The following is a 21,804-nucleotide window of genomic DNA, read 5'->3' as shown; positions in this document are numbered from 1 at the left end:
TGTTTAATTTTAAGAAAAATGAAATAATACATATATTTTTGAAAATGCTTAATTATCATTTCCTAATATTGTTTAATTTTTGAGGGGACACTATTATAAACACATTAAAGTTGTTGGGGGCATACGCTGCTATTTGTCTGATATTTATAATCTATAATATATTTAAAATGCAACTCTTAATTTGAAATCAATTTTTTAAAAAAAATCAAAATTGGGTGGCAATTTTGTAGTTATGACAAAATTGAAGGTTTATTTGTAACCTATATTTTTCTTTTTATTTCCTTTTTCTTTATCTTCTTATTTTTGTTTTGTTTTATTTCTTTTTAAAATTGTGAAATTCAATTAATTATAAAATATTTAATATGCATATCAAATTGGAAATCATGATATATAAGAGCTTTAATTTGATAAATTTTATGTAAATATATGATTTAAAATATAAAACTATGTTTATTTAAAGATTAAAATTTAATAAAATTCTCTCTCCTCTCTCATCTTTTTTTGAATAAATTTATTTTTTTAATACTATTTTTTATTTTTTCTCCTTTTTCGTAATATCAATTTTTGTTATTGTGAATTCTTTTTTTTTTCAATTTTCAACTCAAATATATATATGTACTTAAAATTATTTTTTTATTATATTTTTAAATACGATAATTGAATTGGTATCAATTTTATATAAATACAAAATTATTTTTCGTGCATTGCACAGGGTGCAAATGCTAGTTAAATATAATAAATACGAGTAGCAAACAGAATAATTACTTTGCACGATTGAGTATTTTTATCTTTTAGAGTAAGATTCTTCCAATCCCATGATTTCAATTGAATATGAATCAAACAAAATTAAATTAAATAGTAGAAATGAGCAATGACCTTGAGATATTCCAAAATTTCAATCCGTTTAAGTAAATAAGGAAGAACTTAATTTTCTATTTTTATCCATCTAACTAAATAAGTAAACACCCCTTAATTAATTATGAAAGACAGATGGGAAAGAGAGGAAAGCCAAAGAATTTGGTGGAGACCGTTTGATGAAGATAAAGAAGCTGATTGTGTTGAAGGAGACTTCTTGAAACTTTTCTAACTAGAGATCTCAATTAATGATTTGGTGACGTGGACTTTGGAGTATGAGATCTGCTCAATTAATGAAGATGTGGAGCATCCCATTTCATTAATTCCTCTCCAATTCTCATGTGCAACAATTAAGCCTCTGTTGCTACATTATGGGTTGTCTCCCTCGATATGAGTCACATGACCTCATTTCAGTTGGTAAGATGTTTCACCTTACGCCGCGAACAAGTCACGAGGTTCAAGTTACCTAATATGCACATGGTTTTGTGTTTGTGTGTGAGCTGTAGCTTATAGGTCACAAAAATATCTTAAATATTTTCTTCGTTCACAAAAAATAGTCTATTTTTTGTCATTTTGAAATATTCACAAAAATGAGTTCATTTCTATTTTTAAAAACTATCTATCACATGGTGGACACTATTCTTCACTCACAATACAATTAATTATCATTATAAAAACTATTTTTTAAATGAGTCTCTTTCTCCACTCACAATTAATACAATAACTATTTTTATTAAAACTAATGTTGTTTCTTAGTAAGATTATTTTTTGTGGATGGAGGAAATATATGTTTATTTTAATAATGTCGATGCATGTCAAACATATATATGTGTATATATAAAGTTGGAATAATCTAGTGAGAATAATTATTTTCGTGAAAAAACAGAATAATGAATAAGGCAACATTAATCTACGAATGATGTGATTGTAATGCACGAATAAAAAATAAAAATAATTATTTTTAATTATCATTTAAATCTCAAAATGAATAATTTTTATAATTTTCTTTAATATTGAATATATATATATATATGTGTGTGTGTGTGTATTTATTTATCTCTTTGAAAATCTAGCATTCACCCTTCTATATGTTGTCTAAAATCTTCTACTCCCTCTGTCCCGTGAATCTTGAGTCAATTTTTTTCGACACGAAAATTAAGAAAATGATATTTAGTGTGTTAAGTGGGGTAGGTGAAAAAGTGAAAAGGTGAATAAAGGAGAATTTTTTTGCCATATAAGGAAATGACTCAAGATTCGTGGGACGGCCGAAAAAGAAAAGTGACTCAAGATTCATGGGATGAAGGGAGTATATATTTTTTGTTCAATAATGTGAAGTGACCTTATTTCAGTTGATAAAACGTTTCACCATCTGTAGAGGTTCAAGTTACAAGTTAATTGTTAAAACAAGACCGTAACTTTTACTGTTTTTCAAAAATATGACTATATGTGAAATTTGAAAATGAGAACTATATTTTAAGAAAATTGAAAATGAGAATTATATATTCCATTTTTTACATTTACACTCCTATTTCAGACCATGATGTGTTTAATTAACATTATGGTCAGTGTCTTTCATATTTGATTTGTTTATCTGATTTTATTTGCTTAATATTGAGTTTTCTTGTTATTACCCATCATCTTAGTGTTTTGCGTGAATACTGCTTGATATTTGTTGAAATTATTTAGGGTGATTTTATTTATCAGTTCTCTTGAATACGATACCTGCTTATTGTTTATTGCTACAATTACATTGTTATAATTGCAGTTTGTATTGGTATTAAAATAATGATCAGCACAGACGGAGCCAGGGGGGCTAGGGGGGGCTTGAGCCCCCTCCCAAATTTTGAGTTTTTTTTTTATATTTTTTAAATATATATAGATATATGTTTATACCTATTATAAAATAATTTTATTTTATAAAAAAGTATTTGGTTATTATATTCTCTCATATATACTTAATTTAAGGATAATTCTGTTATTTAAAACTATATAATCTATGAAATATTGTTTGTTATTATTACTATTATACTTGTCTTTTAATAAAAAAAATGCCTAATATGTATGAAATGCTAAAAAAAATTATAATGTATTGAAACTAATTTGTAATATATAGAAAATATATAATCTATGAACATGTTTGTTATTATTATTATTATGCTTGCCTTTTAATAAAAAATGTCTTAAATATACAGAATGTCCAAAAAAAGTTTTGTGATATATTGAAACTATATAATCTATGAAAATATTGTTCGTTATTATTAGTATTATGCTCGTATTTTAATAAAAAAATACCTTAAATATACAGAATGCCCAAAAAAAAATTCTCGGGGGCTGCCGCCCCCGAACCCCCATACAGGTTCAGCCCCCCCTGAACTTAATTCCTGGCTCCGTCCCTGATGATAGAGCTTCAATGTCCAAAAACGTTCCTGTTACAGCCACATGCATTTTGTGGTCCTAATTGGTAGACAATTTTTGTTTTGCTGTGCATCATATAGAGTTAAAAGCCGTTGCACCATATTAAGAGCCTAGCAATATTAGAGGTCTGTTTAATTTTAAGAAAAATGAAATAATACATATTTTTTCGTTATTTTTTCTACTATTTTCATATGTTTATTATCACATAAAATTTTTTGTTCAAGCATAATGAAAATAATGAATAAGACAATATTAATCTACGAATGATCTAGTTGTAATGTACGAATGAAAAATAAAAATAATTTTTACCTTTTCAAACTATAAATGATTAGTAATTTTTAGGATTAATAGTGTTTTATACTCTGAATTTTCATTTTCTCCTAATTTTTTTTGAAGTTTTAGTTTTTTCATAAATTGTTCCGATATACAAAATTCGATGACGAAAATATGATTTATCTTGCCAAATAAAATATTTTGGGGATCACCATTATTGGAAAACTATATAAGGAACCACCATTGTTAGAAAACGTTGAATGTTCGGGGTTTTTTCATCATTTTTTTATCATTGAATTTTGTATATCAGAACATTTTATGAAAAAAACTGAAAATTCAGTGTTTCTTAAGAGAAAATGAAAGTTCGGGACATTTTATGGAAAATATTGAAAGTTCGGGACATAGAACACAATAAACCCTAATTTTTATAATTTTCTTTTTATAATGTAGTATAATTTATTTTTTATCTCGTTGAAAATCTAGCATTCACCCGTCCTTATGTAGTGTAAAATCTTCTCATTATTAATTCTCTGAGACCGTACCTTCCGTTGTGGTTCAAGTTACCCGATGTGCATATGATGTAACTCAGAGTTTGAGGTTAGGACAATAATTTAGGTTGATTTGGAAATTAGGACAAAAACTTTTGGACTTGTAAAAATAGGACACTAATTTTTTTTAGAGTAAAATAAGACACTAATTAATAAGCATCGTAAAAATAGGACATTTCTCGGCCGATAATTGGCTAAGAAATGTCCTGCGGGTGCAACACTTATTAATTAGTGTCGTATTTTACTCTAAAAAAAATTAGTGTCCTATTTTTATAAGTCCGAAAGTTTTTGTTCTAATTTTCAAATCAACATAAGTTACTGTCCTAAAAAATCCTCTAACTCATATAACTCACAAAACAATCTTATATATATGTTTATTTTAATAATGTCGATGCATGTCAAGTATATTTATGTATATATATAAAGTTGGAATAATCTAGTGAAAATAATTATTTTCGTGAAAAAAATGAGAATAATGAATAAGGCAATATTAAGCTACGAATGATCTGGCTGTAATGTACGAATAAAAAATGAAAATAATACTCCTTCCGTTCCAATAATAGTGCCTCATGGGCACAGAGATTAAGAAATATGTAAAAAGTAGATAAAATAAATTGATGAAAATTATTTAAATATTAGGTATAGAGAAATAATATATTGTCACAAAGGAAATGAGAAATTCGTGTCGGGGAGTCCAAAAAGGAAAGTGAGACATTACTATTGGAACGGAGGAAGTAATTTTTACCATTTCAAACTTAAAATGAATACTTAATTTTTTTTATAATGAATATATTTTATTTTTTTATCTCTTTGAAAATCTAGCATTAATTCACCCTTCTATATGTTGTCTAAAATCTTGTCATTATTAATTTTCTGCAGAGACGTTACGTCCCTAAGAAAAATAAGAGGTGCAGCTTCAAGATTCCTTCCACCATACTGAGGAGCTGATATTTCGTTGTTTACATTTGGACAACTAGCCTCTCAAAGGTTTGTAAATTAAGGAGCTGATATTTAGTTGTTTACATTGTTTGTAAATTTGTGGTTAAGTGATTATTTATATAATTAATATTTTTCAAATTTTATTAAATTAAAATTTTAAATTTATTTATTTATTTTGAAACCAATTTATTTATTAAATAATTTATTGATCATTTAAAATTATTTTAATAATTTTGAAATTTGAAAATGACTTATTTAATTATTTGAAATTATCTGAAAATAATTTATTTATGAATTGGGTTAATTAACAAAAAATAAAGAGTATAATTAGTTTTGTTAATTAAAGCTTTAATTTAAATTTCTTAATTTTTGCTAAAAGGGAAAACGACTCAACTTTGTTGGGATGACCCGAAAAGAAATACGACTCACCTTCGTTGGGACGAAGGGATATTTATCTAACGGCTTTCTATTTTTTAATTGCAAGTTCTACAAATGTATTTATCAACTTAAATAAAGTTGTTCGGTGAAATTCTTGAATTTCTTAAAGTTCCAAATTGCTTCCCAAATGTTTATATTGCATATACTCCCTCCATGCTATTAGAAATGTCTCATTTTTCATAATGGGATGTCTCATTCATTTTTTGGCAACATATTATCTCTCTATACATAATATTTAAATAATTTTCATTAACTCACTTTATCTATTAATTACGGATTCTTAATCTCCGTGCTCAAAAGTAATGAGACATTTGTAATGAAACGAAGGAAGTAGAATATTATTGACTATACCGATTACTGTAACTTCAGCGAAAAGAAATTTTCAAAACTAAGAGATAAAATTTTGTTCGCATTCTACACGTCTAAAAAAGATTATAGACCATTGTATATAACCTCCAAACCCCTGCTAACAACAACGAACAACAAACATATATAGCATTTTTACAGACCATTCTCTACGATGCAAGCAATGTGTTTTTGGGCAATAAAAATGGTGAGTGCGGCGGAGATCCGCCGTGCTCCACCGGCCGAGGGTCCGGCGACCTTGTTGGCGATCGGCACCGCCACGCCGCTGAACTGTGTCGAGCAGAGCACGTTTCCCGATTACTACTTCCGTGTCACAAATAGTGAGGATAAGACCGAACTCAAAAGGAAATTCAAGCATAGATAAGAATATGAGAAAGTTTGTGTACATATAATTATAATTTATAATTTTAAAAATAATTTAATATTTAGTTAATTAAATGATATTATTAAATTAGTGTTCCTTAAAATAAACCATAATATATACTAATATATGCTTTTATGATTATTAAATAGTACGCTATTAGTAATAATTTTTTGGTATAAAATAAATAATTTCATATTAAAAAATTGAAATATGTTTCTAATTTCAAGTAAAATATATTTAGTTTTTGAAGGAAATTATTACTGTCAATAAATATAAATTATTTTATGCATTATAACTTCAAAGTATCATAACTTTGCTTATTTTAAAGCTATTTTTTTACATATTATATATCAAATTAAAGGCAACTTCATGAGCTTTCATTAAAGATGTATATTACATATTTTATCTAACACATAATTATAACACATTAAAGATGTATATTACATATTTTATCTAACACATTTTGAAAATTTAAAAAAAGGCATTCTATGATTCTATCTATAAAATAAGAAAAGAAAGAAATTATATATTTAAATAATATTACACAACAATGGCGGTTTGTATTCTTAATTCTCGGCAGTTTTTTTTGTCCCCAAGGGGACACCAAGCGGTGCGACCTCCTTTGTGTGAACAGTGAGGTCCCGGGTTCAAACCTCACTGCTCTCCCTCCCCAACTCCCCCAAGTCCTAAAAAAAATAAATTCTCGGCAGTTTTCTTGTTTGTATTTTTAAGTGGAGTAATATATGGAATTTGATTTTTATTTTTTAATTACTTATTTTTTTCAATTCCAAAATTACCCTTCAAATTAAATTTATTGACATTTACTTCTCCTTTTATATATACTAGTATACCTCCCGCGCTATGCGCGGTGATAATAATTTTTTACTCTCATTTCAATTTAATTAATATGCAACATTTTCTTATTATTACATCAAATATCATGTGGCTCACAAATAATTATCTATCTTTTCGCTTAAAAAATATTCTCTCTGACCTACTAAAAGTGGTCTGTATTTCATTTTGAATTGTTCTTCTATAAGTGACATGTTTCCATAAATGACAAATTATCCCTTAAAAAGTGTATGCCATATCACTTTAACCAATTTACGCTTTCTTCTTAATTTGTGTGTCTAAAAATTTTGAGTCACTTATAGTGGTAGGACGGAGGGAGTAATTCTTCATTATCTCTTCTACTTTTTCTTTTTCTTTTTGACTAATATACTCTCAAAAATATTATTTAATCTCTTTTATTTTATTAGTATATATTTTACTATATCGTCCATATTTAAAAAAAAATAACATTTCTATTTTTATGTAGAGTATGATTTAATAATCAATTACAGAGATGAGAGTATTGAAAAGGTATGCGTGCACATCTTTTTGTATACAATTTGAAGAATAAATTATATAATAAATTAATTGGATGAGAGTTTGAGAAAGTATGTGTATATGGATTGTAATTTATAATTTTAAAAAGAGCTTAATTTTCAATTAGTTGGATAAGAATATTGAGTTAGTGTTTCTTAAATTAGTTATAATATATAATACTATGATATTATTTTATAAAGATTACAAAATATAATATTAATAATTTATGTTTAATATAAAATAAATATAAATATATAATTTGAAATTTGAAATTTTAAAATATTAATATTAAGAAAAAAAATAAAAAAGTTGAATTATGGTTCCTCATCTTAAGGAAAATATCACTTCTTAAAATAAAAATTTTTAATACGTTAAAACTTTAAATTATCACAACTTTCTCATTTTGAATTTATTATTACGTATTATATATCAAATTAAAGGTAATTTCATGGTCTTTCATTCAAGATGCATATTACATATTTTATCCAAATTATAATTTCATAAAAATGCGAAATATACTTTATCATTAAAATGAGAAAAAGGAAAAGGAAATACAAATTTAACATATTTCGAATTGTTGGCATTTTTTTGGATTAACATTTTTCCCCTAAAAAAGAGTTGGCAGTTTTTTGTTTTTTTGAATTAACATTTTTCGACAGTTTCATGGCATGGGTTATGTAACTTTTTTTTTCCAATTCCAATTATGTCATTCAAATTGAATGAAATTACATTCACTTTGCTCTTTATATATAAAGACTAGCATTTGCATCCCCTATGACTAGGTAAATTTACTTAATGAAACATTAATAAATTATCCAAAATTATAATGTTGCTTCATCTTCATTGGCAGCCGTATGTCATCTTCAATTGCCAACACCAACAGTACTTTTCGATGCTAAAAAATAAAAATCACTAAGGGATAGGGCTGGCCATTCCATTGGTCCCAAGGAGTTGGCCCAACTCCCCAAAGTTAACTCCTACATATAAAACCCAATTTCATACACAACAATCAAGAAAATTCTGGACCATAGCTTTTATTTCAATAATTTTTATTTTTTTTTCATGTTTTAAACTTTTGCCTATTTCATTAAATTGTTGGCAGATTGTTGGCCATTTGCATTTAATGCATTTAGATTTTTTTATTTTAATGTAATTGTTTATTTTATTTAATATGTAATTCTTTTATTTATTATGTGTAACTTTTTTGCAAGCAACCGACACTAGCTTGTTTGCTAAATTATTTGTAGTTTTATTTCTAATTTTGAGTTGTGTTGATGAATAATATGTGTAAATATATGCTACTCATTATATTAAATTAATTTTTAATATAATTAAATTAAATTAAATATATAATTATCTTGCATAATTTAAATGAAATACACATTTAAATTGATGATAATACATTTATATATATATATATATATATATATATATATATATATAATATTAAGAGTTATGGTAGGACCCATAAAGGAGTTGCTTTTGTAGGTTTATTGTTGCAGAGGTAAGTTTATAAAAATTGATAGGTTTAAACTTTTGATGTGACGCTGATGTGGCACACAAGGAGCTGCGTTTTTGTTCAAACCAATGCCACCACCCTTAAATTTAGGAGACTTCAAATAAAAATATAAGTCCATTAATAGTAATTGGAGTTATTGCCAGAAAATACATATAGTTTGTCAATTTTCTAGTTTATAACATGACCTTATAATTTGACCAGAAAATACATCAATTTTCAATTTATTCTCAATTATAACATGACCTTGTAATTAATTTAGTATAATAATATCAAAGTTTAATATTAAATATTTTTAATTTTCTTTTCATCTCACAATATACTATATATATACATATATATTTGATAAATATACATCTATATATACATATATATATATATGTGTGTGTGTGTGTGTGTGTATTTTTAAACCATCAATATAATATCTTGATATATATATATATATATAGAGTAAAATTTTGAAGTAGCCAAAATGAAGCATAAAACACAATTTATGGCCACACATTGAAAAAACACAAATTTTGGCCATTTTTATTGATTAGGACGTTTTTACCCTTAATGAGGCGGACTGGGTAGGATCAGGCACGCGGGTCGCGTGCCGGGTCGGGTTAGGCACTTATGGCACTAATAGTGCCATAAGTGCCAACGGAAATCCAAAATAAAACCAAGTAAAATAATCAATATTTTGGGCACTTATGGCACTAATAGTGCCATAAGTGCCATACGTGCAGCACAAATACAGAAACAACAACATCATTTAAACCCTAAATGAAACATCTAAACCCTAAATGGATAATCTAAATCCTAAATGGAACATCTAAACCTCAAATGGATAATCTAAACCCTAAATGAAATATCTAAACCCTAAGGGGAAGTGTGCACTTATGGCACTTATGACACTAATAGTGCCAAAAGTGCCATACGTGCAGCACACAGATCAGATCAGATCTGCCATGACTGAAATCGAAGGAGGCGGAGATCAGATCTGCCGATGAAGGAGGCGGCGCAACGATCAGATCAGATCCACCGCCGCCGCCGCCACATCCTCTACTCCGACGAATTCTGCCCAAGCGGCGCGCTGGAGAGAGAGAGAGAGCGAGGGAGATTAGAAAGAGAGAGGAAAGAGCGGCAGCCGCTGGAGATAGAGAGAGAGGGAGGATCTCCTCCACCACCGCCGCGAGAGCTCCGACGAATTCTCCAAGCTCGGCGCCGCTGCCGCGCAGCCGCTGGAGAGAGAAAGAGGGGGAGATGAGAAAGAGAGAGGAGCCGCTGGAGCAGAGAGAGGGAGATGAGAAAGAGAGAGGAGCCGCTGGAGAGAGAGAGAGGGAGATGTGAAAGAGAGAGGAGAGAGAGAGAAGGGTAGAATAGTCATGACATACAAAAAATGGCCAAAATTTATGTTTTTTCAAATGGTGGACAAAATTTGATGTTGTATGTTGAATAGGGCAATTCCGCCCTATTGTTTCTATATATATATATATATATATATATATATATATATATATATTATGAAATAATTATTATAAAATAATTAATCATCTAACTTAATTTTTATAAAAATTAATCAATCAATTAACAATATTTTATACATAACAATTTAATATTAATACATCTATGATGAAAAATAATCTAAATAAGGTCATGTTATAATTGAGAATAAATTGAAACTTGGTATATTTTCTGCTCAGACTATAAAGTCATGTTATAATTGCGATTAAATTGAAAATTGATGTATTTTCTAATCAAATTATAAGGTTATGTTATAAACCAAAAAATTGACAAACTATATGTATTTTCCGGCAATAACCCCATAGTAATATTCCTATTTAAAAATATATTCCTTCGTCACTGCCGAAGTTGGGGCGTTTCTATTGGAGACGGAAATTAAGGAGCCGGTATCTAGTTGTTTAAGTTTGTTTATAAATTTGTGGTTAAGTGATTGTCTATATATTTAATATTTTTCAAATTTTATTAAATCAAAAATTTTAATTAATTAATTTTAAATTTATTTTTATTTATGATTTATTAATTATTCTTTTAAATTTATTTATTTATTTATGTTGAAATTATTTTGAAAATAATTTATTTATTAATTGGGTTAGTTAACGAAAAATAAGAGGCGTAATTAGTTTTGTTAATTAAAGCTTTAAATTTCCTAATTTTTGCTAAAAGGGGAAGCGACTCAACTTTGTTGGGACGATCCAAAAAAAAAATACAACTCAACTCCGTTAGGATGGAGGGAGTACATATTTATCTAACGGCTTTCTATTTTTTAATTGCAGGTTCTACAAATGTGTTTTTCAACTTAAATAAAGTTGTTCGGTGAAATTCTTGAATTTCTTAAAGTTCCAAATTGCTTTCCAAATATTTCTATTGCATATAGAATATTGTTGACTATACCAATTACTGTAACTTTAACAAAAAGAAATTTTTCAAAACGAAAAGATAAAATCATGTTTGCATTCTACTGTCTCCAAAATATATTATAGACCATTGTTATATAACCCCCAAACCCCGCCTAACAACAACGAACAACAAACATATATAGCATTGTTATAGACTATTCTCTACAATGCAAGCAATGTGTTTTTCGGCAATAAAAATGGTGAGTGCGGCGGAGATCCGCCGTGCTCGACCGGCCGAGGGTCCGGCCACCTTGTTGGCAATCGGCACGGCCACGCCGCCGAACTGTGTCGAGCAGAGCACGTTTCCCGATTACTACTTCCGTGTCACAAATAGTGAGGATAAGACCGAACTCAAAAGGAAATTCAAGCACATTTGTAAGATATATTTCGCCTTTTCCCTTAGTCTCAATTAATTCCCGATGAAAATTCTTTACTTGCATATTATACTTCTTTGATTTTGTTTACTTCTTGACTAGCTTTTCTTAGATCACGAAATGTTGCCAACTTCATACATGTAATCATTTTCTTTGTATTTTAGTTTAATTTTGTGAATAATAGCTATGCTTATGGTTAGGCTATAGCATTATTTTCAGCATTCAAGGGAGTTTACTTTGAAGGATTAATATTGATAGTTAGGTTTATTTATTTTTACTTTCATGCATTGAAAATTTAGTATTTTGCCAATGTCCTCGATTTATTTCTATCATTTAAGCTAGTTTTGCTTGTTTCTTATCTTATTGAAAATGTGGGAAAGGATAAAAATATTCAAACATGCAGAAGATCAGTGGCGGATCCAGGATTTTTAAATTGGGGGACGAAAAAATAATCTCATAAACATAAATATAAAAGACAATTAATTTAATGTTAAAAATAGTGTGTTTCAAAATATTGTTTGAACAAGAAAAAAAATTACATAACTATTTAATTTATCTTCCGATGAGTCTTCATTTTTTCGAAGCGTTTCACAACCTCGCCATCGGAAGCTTTCGACGAGTCTTCATTTCTTCGAAATGTTTCCCAAAGTTACAATCCATCAAAGTAAACAAGGGGTTAATTTTACTATTTTTAATAATCAAGAATAATCCTCCAAAATAAACGTTCCCTAAAGAATAAATCACATGTCTCTTTATTTCAAATAGGTAAAAAATTAATTTACAAATGACCTGTTTATCAAAAATTCACTCTTTCTCTAATTATTTGTGTGATTTTTTTTACACTATTTGATACTTTAAATTGTACAATAACGTAAGTGACTTTAAATTGTTGCAGCCACTTTAAATTTTAGTTGGGCCCAAAGCCCAAACTAAATAATTCACATGTGACTCGGCCGGCTGGGAACTTGGGGGTACAAATACAAGTAAAATGCATATGTAACCCCTTAATGCATAATACTACTAGAAAGATATGTAAAAGATTTGGGGGTACAGCTGTACCCCCATCGCCCTTCTCTAGATACGCCAGTGCAGAACATAAAAATATTCGTGCATCTTATCAACCATACAAATCAAGTCAAACTAACTTAAATGATATAAATAATCAAACACGTTGGGATATTCCAAAATTTCAATTTATCAAAATAAATAAAGGAATAGCCTTACTATTTTTATGTATCAAAGCTAATCCTCCAAAGTTTCAGGCGAGAGTTCGAAAATCAAGAAACGCTACATGCACCTGAATGAGGATCTCCTCAGAGAAAACCCAAGCATCGCCGACTACGAGGCGCCGTCGCTCAACGCGCGGCTGGAGATAGCGATGGTGGAGGCGCCGAAGTTGGGCAAGATAGCGGCGGAGAAGGCCATCAAGGAATGGGGGCAGCCCAAGTCCAACATCACCCACCTCATCTTCTGCACCAGCACCACTTCCGCCGACTTGCCCGCCGTCGACTACCGCCTCGCCCACCTCCTCGGCCTCCGCCCCACAGTCATCCGCACCATGCTGTGCCAGCAAGGCTGCTACGGCGGCGGCGCCGCCCTCCGCCTGGCCAAGGACTTGGCCGAGAACAACGCCGCCGCCCGGGTTCTAGTCGTCTGCTGCGAGCTCAACACCATCTGCTTCCGCGGCCCGAGCGAGGACCACGTCGAGGACCTCGTCGGGCAGGCGCTGTTCGGAGACGCCGCCGCCGCTGTGATCGTCGGCGCCGATCCGGCGGCAGCGGAGCGGCCGGTCTTCCAGATCATGTCGGCCGCGCAGGCGACGGTCCCAGCGACGGACGACCGCATCCGCGGCCGTCTGCGGGAGGCCGGGCTTCTCGTCGATCTCTTCAAAGATATCCCGGGCCTGCTCTCGGAAAACATAGGGGAGAATTTGGAGCGGGCTTTCGGGCCGTGGGGGATCTCGGATTGGAACTCGATATTTTGGATTGCGCATCCCGGTGGGCCCGCGATACTGGATCAGGTGGAAGCGAAGGCGGGCCTGAAGCCCGAGAAGCTGCGGATGTCGCGCCACGTGTTGAGCGAGTACGGCAACGTGTCGAGCCCCTCCGTGTTGCTTATCTTGGACGAGATGAGGAAGGCCGCCGCCGAGGAGGGGAGGAGCACCACCGGCGAGGGGCTGGAGTGGGGGGTGCTGTTCGGGTTCGGGCCGGGCCTCACGGTGGAGACGGTGGTGCTGCGCAGCATGCCGATTTAAATATAAACACGCAAATATTGGGTGAGTCGAATATTTGACACAATGATCTTGTTAATTGAATTGTGTTTTCGTGATTATGATATGTTTTAATGTAATTGTTTCAATGTTGCGATAATGCATGTTTGTTTTGATTTTGTAATAATAATAATAATAGGATATGGAATAATATTCTATTTTCAAATTAAAAAATAATATAATTAGGATGTGTATTACGCATCTCCAAATGATATCCTCTATCCCACAATTCATTCTCGTCAATTTGTTATAAATTTTAATTATTTTTTATTCAATATTAATTTTATTAGGTTTAATGAAGACGTGGAGCATCTCATTTCATTCATGTCATTGCTCATCGAAATAATAATGTCGGCTCCAAACTGTCTCAAAAGCTATACATATCCACATGAAATCCTATGTCCCACTATTTTGTGTGTACCACCGTGTACCACTCTTAATTTATTATAATTTTTAAATATATTTTCTTCAATTTTAATTTATTATGCTTTAATATTATAAAAAGATAATTAACAAGGGTTCACTCATCCAATTAGGATTTATAATTATTTTTTTATATTTATTTGAATTAATAATTGATTATTTGGGTTCACTAATTCAAAGTTAGGGTATATAATTTTTTAAAATTTCAATTTTTAGTTATAAATATTAATTAGAATTCATAATATAATAATATTTTGTATTTTTATAAAAAATAATTATAAAATAAATAAATAAAGAGTGACACACAGTGCTACACACAAAATAGTGGGACAGACAGATAATCTCATCTAATACATATCAGATATGGCCAATTCAGGGAGCGTATATATCGGCACCAATCACTGTTGAAAAAGCTATATACTGTCATATGTATATGCCCATTCAAGAATGTTAAGAATTGCAATAATAATGTCGCCACCAATCACTGTCTCAAAAGCTATATATTCCACGTGGGTGTATTGGTGAAGCGATAAGGAGTTAATGCTTAAGGTCAAAGGTCTTGGGTTCGAGTCCTCTGTGGTGCGACCTTTTAATTTATTTATTTAATATTATAAATTTATCAATATATCACTCCAATGAGACCCCTTATTTTTATAAATAATTAATATTAACAATATTAAATATATTTACAATTCAAAACGGTTTTAGTAATAATAATTAATATTAATAATTAATATAAACATTTTACAGTAAACATTTTACAATTAATAATTAATAATTAATACTCCCTCCGTCCGCCAAAAGTAGACCACTTTGGTTGGGCAAGGGATTTAATAAAATTGGTGATGATATTGATGTAGTGGAGAAAGGGTCCCACCACTTTATGAGATGTGTGGTTGAGATTGAATTTGAGGTGGTTTTTTTGTAAATAAAGTGTGTTTGTAAGGATAAAAGATTAAAGTGGGTGGTGGGACCATTTCCATAAAAGGAAAGTGATCTACTCTTTGCGGACGCCCAATATGGTAAAAATGGTCTACTTTTGGCGGACAGAGGGAGTAATTAATAATATTAAATATTGCTATCAGGTTTTTGAATTAAAAAAATAAAAAAAAATGGAACGGTTTTGGCCAAACCGAACCGAACCGAAAATTTACGGTTCGATTTGGTTCGGTTTTGCCAAGTAAAACGGTTTGGTTTGGTTCGAAATTTTTAGGACGGCTTGGGTTCGGGTTGGTCAATTTCGGTTCGGTTTCAACCCAACACGCCCGAATGCTCACCCCTACCCTTTAGTTTACTCCCAATTGTTCAATTTTTGTTCCTTTTTTTCTTTTACGGTTTTTTGGGTTTTCTTTTCTTGGTTTTTTCCTTTTTTCTGTTTTGTTTTTATGTTTTTTTGTCTTTTCCTGTTTTCTTTATTTTTTTTTTGTTTTTTTGGTTTTTGTATTTTTTGCATTTTTTATATATTTTTTTTTTCACTTTTTACTACTTTTGTTTTGCGTTTTTTTATTATTATTTTACTGTTTTTCTTTTGTATTTTTTTTATATATTTTGATTTTTTTTGCTTTCATTATTTTGTTTATTTTTCGTTTGTTTTTTTATTTATTGTTTTTCTTTTACATTTTTTATATATTTTCGTGAAAAATGTAATACTTTTAAAATATTACATTTCTTCATAACAATAATTACTTTTTCTGACGATAATAATTCCTTGAGCAAATAACTAAAAATATAAGTTCTCGTGAGTAAAAATAACAATTATCGTGAACAAATGTTTCAAAATTATTATATTTGTTTATGATAATTGTTACTTTTATTTATTAGAACTTGCACTTTTAATTATTCGGTTAAGTAATTATTTTAGTAAGAAAAAGTATTGATTGATATAAAGAAAAATAATTATTATTATGAAGAAATGTAATGTTTTTGAAACATTACATTTTTCACAATAATGTTTATTTTTATTCATAAAACTTTTACTTTTAGTTATTTGCTCAAATAAATATGTTTGTAAGTAAAAGTAGTTATTGATGTGAAGAAAAGTAATGTTATTTTCACTCGTTAATACTTTTATTTTTAACTATTTGGTCAAGTAATTATTGTCGTAACTAAAGTAATTATTATTTTTTTAAGTAAAAAAAAGTAATTATTGTTACATTATTGATTTGATGAAATGTAATGTTTCTTAATTATTACATTTGTTTACGATAATTATTATTTTCATTCATAAGAACAAATGTATATCTTATGTTTATTAAAAGTAAATACTTCTATAAGGGTTCAAGATTTAGTGCTTAGGATTTAGGGTTTAGGGTTTAGAAAATATAATACTTTGTTTTGAATGACGGTAAATACTTATATTAACATAAGTATACATTTGTGCTAACAAATATATATCTTATGCTTATTAAACGTAAATATTCCTATTAGGGTAGTGTTCAAGGTTTAGGGTTTAATGTTCAGGGTTTAAGGTTTAGAAAATATACTACTTTATATTGAATTAAGTTAAATATTTATATTAACACAAGTATACATTTTTGTGAACAAATGTATATCGTATGCTTATTAAAAGTAAATATTCCTAGTAGGGTTTATGATTTAATGTTCATGATTTAGTGTTCAGGGTTTAGGGTTTAGAAAATATAAATAATTCTACTTTATATTGAATGAAAGTAAATATTTATATTAACATAAGTATACATTTGTGCTAACAAATGTATATTTTATACTATTAAAAGTAACTATTGTTTTAATAAAAAGTAATTATGCATTTGAAGAAATGTAATATTTCAAACTTATTTTTTTACACAAAAATTGTTATTTTTACTCACGAAAACTTATAATGTTAATTATTTGTTTAAGTAATTATAGTTGTAAGAAAAAATAACCATTGATGTGAATAAATATAATATTTAAAAAAATAGATAAAAAATAGAAAAAAGTGTTGAAAATAAAAATTAAACAAAAAAATAGAAGAAAATAAAGGAGCTAAAAAAAGAAAATAAAAAGCAAAAACGAAAAAGACAAAAAACTGAAAAAGAAAAAAAAAACAAAAAAAAAACAAAAAGACATTGTAAAAAATAAGAAAAGAAAAAAGAAATAAAAGAGGGAAAAAAAAAGAGAAAAATAGGAATTGAAAAATGTTGGCAGGAGGTTTCGAACCCCTGCCTTTGGGATGCATAAGGCACGTTTATAATATATATTGTTGATGTGGGTCAGGGTGGACGTGCCGCATACCATGCGGTGGGTCGCACCAGAGACCAACTCTTATTTCTTTAGTACTAATATTTTTTAAAAATAAAATTTTTATAATGTATTGAATTACACTTAACTTTTATATCTAAATTATGAAAATAAAAAATATTACATACCCTAACTTTGGATTTATCAACCCTAGTAGTGAATATTAACTGATAAAAATATAAATAAATAATAAAATATAAGTATATACCTTAATTAGATGGAATACATCGTAGTTAATAATTATATGATTAAACTAATTAAACATACAAAACTAAAATTAAAGAAAAAATGAAAGAAAATCAAAACAAATTGATAATGATACACCATATCTGGTACACTGGATCTCAAGTGCAGGTTGCTCAAGTTTAGGGAAATTAATATTTTTTAAAATAGTGAAATACGATGAGACACCAAAACTTATGGGACATAGGATTTCAAATCATGATAATTTAATTTGCAATAATTCTTAAGTTTGTGTATTTTTTTTTGTAACAATCTATAACATTGGTGTGGCAAAATAAAAAAAATTGACAAAAATTCATGTAGTATTTTTTTTTAACACTTATCACCCTTAAAAAAATTTTAAAAAAAAGAAATGTGTGAAAATAAAGATATTTTCGACAATTAACCCAAAAATTCGAAACAAAGTAAAACATGAAAATTTACAAGTTGTGTATGAGCAGTGACCCATCTTGTCTCCCCTCGCCTATATAAGGTGTAGATTGCAAGGATCTATCTACCCTTATCTCTGCTCATAATCACACACACACACACACATATATATTATATCTTCAATAATTAGGGAAATTTGGAGATCGGTTTACATGGTAAATTGATTGCAGCAATAGAATTCAAAGCTGGTAGAGATGTGTTCTACAATCTTCTCAAAAACAATCCACAAGATTTTTCCACAATTATCCCTGAAAAAGTACAAGGTTGTGATCTTCATGAGGGTGAATTTGGTCGTGTTGGTTCCATCATTTGCTGGAGGTACACCCATGGTACGTTACGTTATCTCATCTGAACGTACCAAAATGGCAAAACATGAATGTTTTTAAGGGACAGAGGGCGTATATTATATCAGATTGATTGGTGTACTGTTAGGATTGAGATTCAGTGCACCATATTTTTTCTCTTCGATTTTAACTTTATATGTTTTAGTTTAATTTTATGATTATTAGCTAGGGTTTATTCTATCTAATTAGGGCATATAATTATTTTTTATCAATTAATTTCACTTTTTTAACTAATAATAGGTTGATAAATTAAAATTTATATATGGTATGTAACTTTTTAAAGTTTAATTTTTTGAATTAAAATTCCGTATAATTCATAGTACTCATAATAAAATTTTGAGACACTGGATCTCATCCCCTATTGTTGATCGTTCCATTGCTATATATAATACAAACTAAATATATATTTTCATGATGATTTCATTTATATTAATTCCTCCGTCCCAATATAAATCTCCCATAGCTTTTGTGCACGGAGATTAAGAAATGTGTAAAAATTAGATAAAGTGAATTGGTGAAAATTATTTAAATATTAGGTATAGAAAGAACACATGAACCAAAAATTTGTGTCTAAATACACAAACTTTTAGTTTTGATTTTTTGCACGGTTGTCAATTGCACACAAATTAATGTTGAGGTGGATGCCTAAAATGTCCACATAGCTAAAATGGTCGATGCAGTAAATGGTGATTATATAGTTGGATGTCTGCACCAATTTAGCTACTCACAGTGGCATTAATTTGCCACTTCGGCTAGCCACAATAACTTTAATTCGCCAAAAATTGACAATCACGTGAAAAATCAGAACAACTGAACATTCGTGTATTTGGAGGCAAAATTTCTAACTCGTGTGCAAAACTAGAATCTAATGAAATTAAGTTCGTGTATTTACCCTTATTTAATACTGGACGTCTGCACCGCGTTATTCTTCTTAAATTAATGTCACAGATGGGAAACAGAAGAAAGCGAAAGAAGTAATTCAATCCATTGATGAAGAGAAGAAGTTGATTGAGCTTAAGATAATTGAAGGAGACATGATGGAGCTCTACAAAGCCTTCGTTGTAGCAGTCCACGTTGAGACAACGGGCGATATCGATTTGCTGACGTGGACTTTAAAGTATGAGATGCTTAATGAAGATGTGGAGCATCCCATTTCATTCCTCTCCTACGTCATCGACATCACCAAAGAAGTTGAGGCTCATCACCTTGCCAAACCTTGATGAATCACTCTTCACCATAATAACTCTACAAGGAGCCTTGTGCCTTTGATGATGTTTGCCTCATCATGTGTTATAATAAGCCCTTGTATGTGTGAGTGAGTGAGTGTGTGTGTGTGTGTGAGGGAGAGAGGGAGAGAGAGAGAGAGTTTTAGGGGTAAGTTAGGGGAAGGAAAGTGTGTGTAGTGTGTTTGTCTGAAACACTGTTTGGAACTTTGTTTTATATGTGTTCAGTGCAGAAATATTATTATCTAGTGAGATGTTTTGTACATTATTGTGTTATGTGAAATGCTGATCTACTATTTTTTATCTATTCAGACTAATCTTTAGAAGTAAATTATGACTACTTAAAGACATTTACTTTAAAAGATTAGCCTTGTTAGATAAAAAATAGTAAGGTAAATTCCTTGTTTACTTTGATGGATTGGAATTTTGAGATATCTGATTCCGAGGCCCTTCATTATTTCTATTATTTAAACTAATTTTGCTTGAAATCATACTCTCTTGAAGATAAAAATACTCAATCATGCAAAATAAACGCTCACTCCTCGTTTGGTAGCTATGTTATGATAAGTCAAGATCGATAGATCAAATCCAAGATATATATCCTAGATACGTTAAGATAAGATTAAAAAAAGGTAGATATATTGTTATATGTATTTGGTAGATAAGTTTAAACTCTTGAATAAAATAGAATATTAATACAAATATAACCTTCCATGATCAATCATTAGTAACATGATAAAAATAAATAAGTCACTCACTTCACACATCCAAAACAAAAGTCAAATGTTGAACGAGAAAATTAGGAAGAAAAGATGAGCAACTTCTCAATTGAACCAATTCCTATATATATATATATATATATATATATATATATATAGATATTTTATCTACATATATATATATATATATATATGATTTTTTTTATCTATAAATGTTAATCTCACCTGGTCATGATTATGTAGTTTCAAATAATTATTCCAAGATTCAACTCATTTTCTTTACTAAAATTTTATTAGAATTATTGGGTGAAATCTTGGCAGGGTCATTATTAAATTTTTTTTTATAGACTTGATAGCAAGGATGTGGGCCGCTCTATTAGCAGATCTATACATATGAAAAAATACCAACGATCAAAACCCTCACGTTTTACATAGATTCCAAATAATAATGAAGTGGCAGACATAGTGGGTGCTAGGGGAGCCCCCCATCATTTTTTAAAATTAATTACTTAATATTTCAATTTTTTAGATTTTTTTTTTCATACCCATGAAAAAATCGATTTTAGTTCTCCTAAATTTTTTATGTGTCTACTTCTGACTACAGAAAGTGCACTACCGAATTTTTTATATTTTTTTCGACTTTTTAGGTATAATATTATAATTTCGTCCGTTCAAATTTATTCCTAAATACTCCCTCCCTTCCACAAATAAATTCTTAATAGGGGATGACACGGATTTAAAAAAAAATGTTAAGTGTATTGATAATGGAGAAAAAATATTATAATTAATATTGAAAGTGGTGAAAATGTGTAATTATTGGTATTGAGAATGGTGAAAGGTTGAAAAGTAAGAATAAATAAAATATTATTAGTGGTAGGGTAATGTCCCAAAATGGATAGAAAATTATTTGAGAGGTGTCTCAAAAAGGAAATATAGGAAATTATTTGGGGGATGGAGGGAGTTACAAATGCATAAATAAAAGTTTGTGATGAGGATTACTCTCTTCGTCCCCAATTTCATGCCCCTTTGAAAATGACACGGGCTTTAATAAAA

General features: G+C 29.6%; 2 protein-coding genes across 3 annotated transcripts; both read left to right on the top strand.

The window, feature by feature from the left end:
- Window positions 1-11,611: 11,611 nt before the first annotated feature.
- LOC130999912 (chalcone synthase-like) lies at window positions 11,612-14,279 on the top strand. 2 transcript variants are annotated; one of them, XM_057925608.1, is made up of 2 exons: window positions 11,612-11,862; window positions 13,124-14,279. In XM_057925608.1, exons 1-2 carry the CDS (start codon window positions 11,655-11,657, stop codon window positions 14,113-14,115), a joined length of 1,200 nt encoding a protein of 399 aa, XP_057781591.1. In that variant the 5' UTR covers window positions 11,612-11,654; the 3' UTR covers window positions 14,116-14,279. The 2 variants fall into 2 exon arrangements, with proteins under 2 accessions (XP_057781591.1, XP_057781592.1); XM_057925609.1 differs by lacking the exon at window positions 11,612-11,862 and adding an exon at window positions 12,254-12,908.
- Window positions 14,280-18,108: 3,829 nt separating this feature from the next.
- On the top strand, window positions 18,109-20,295 carry LOC130997056 (kirola-like). Its single transcript, XM_057922335.1, has 3 exons — window positions 18,109-18,147; window positions 18,596-18,794; window positions 19,758-20,295. Exons 1-3 carry the CDS (start codon window positions 18,109-18,111, stop codon window positions 20,027-20,029), a joined length of 510 nt encoding a protein of 169 aa, XP_057778318.1. The 3' UTR covers window positions 20,030-20,295.
- The last annotated feature ends 1,509 nt before the right edge of the window (window positions 20,296-21,804 follow it).

This window comes from Salvia miltiorrhiza, chromosome 8 (assembly GCF_028751815.1).
Source record: "Salvia miltiorrhiza cultivar Shanhuang (shh) chromosome 8, IMPLAD_Smil_shh, whole genome shotgun sequence".
NCBI classification, from domain to species: Eukaryota; Viridiplantae; Streptophyta; class Magnoliopsida; order Lamiales; family Lamiaceae; genus Salvia; species Salvia miltiorrhiza.
Note: the sequence above shows the minus strand (reverse complement) of the source record. Positions and strands in the feature narration are given on the sequence as shown.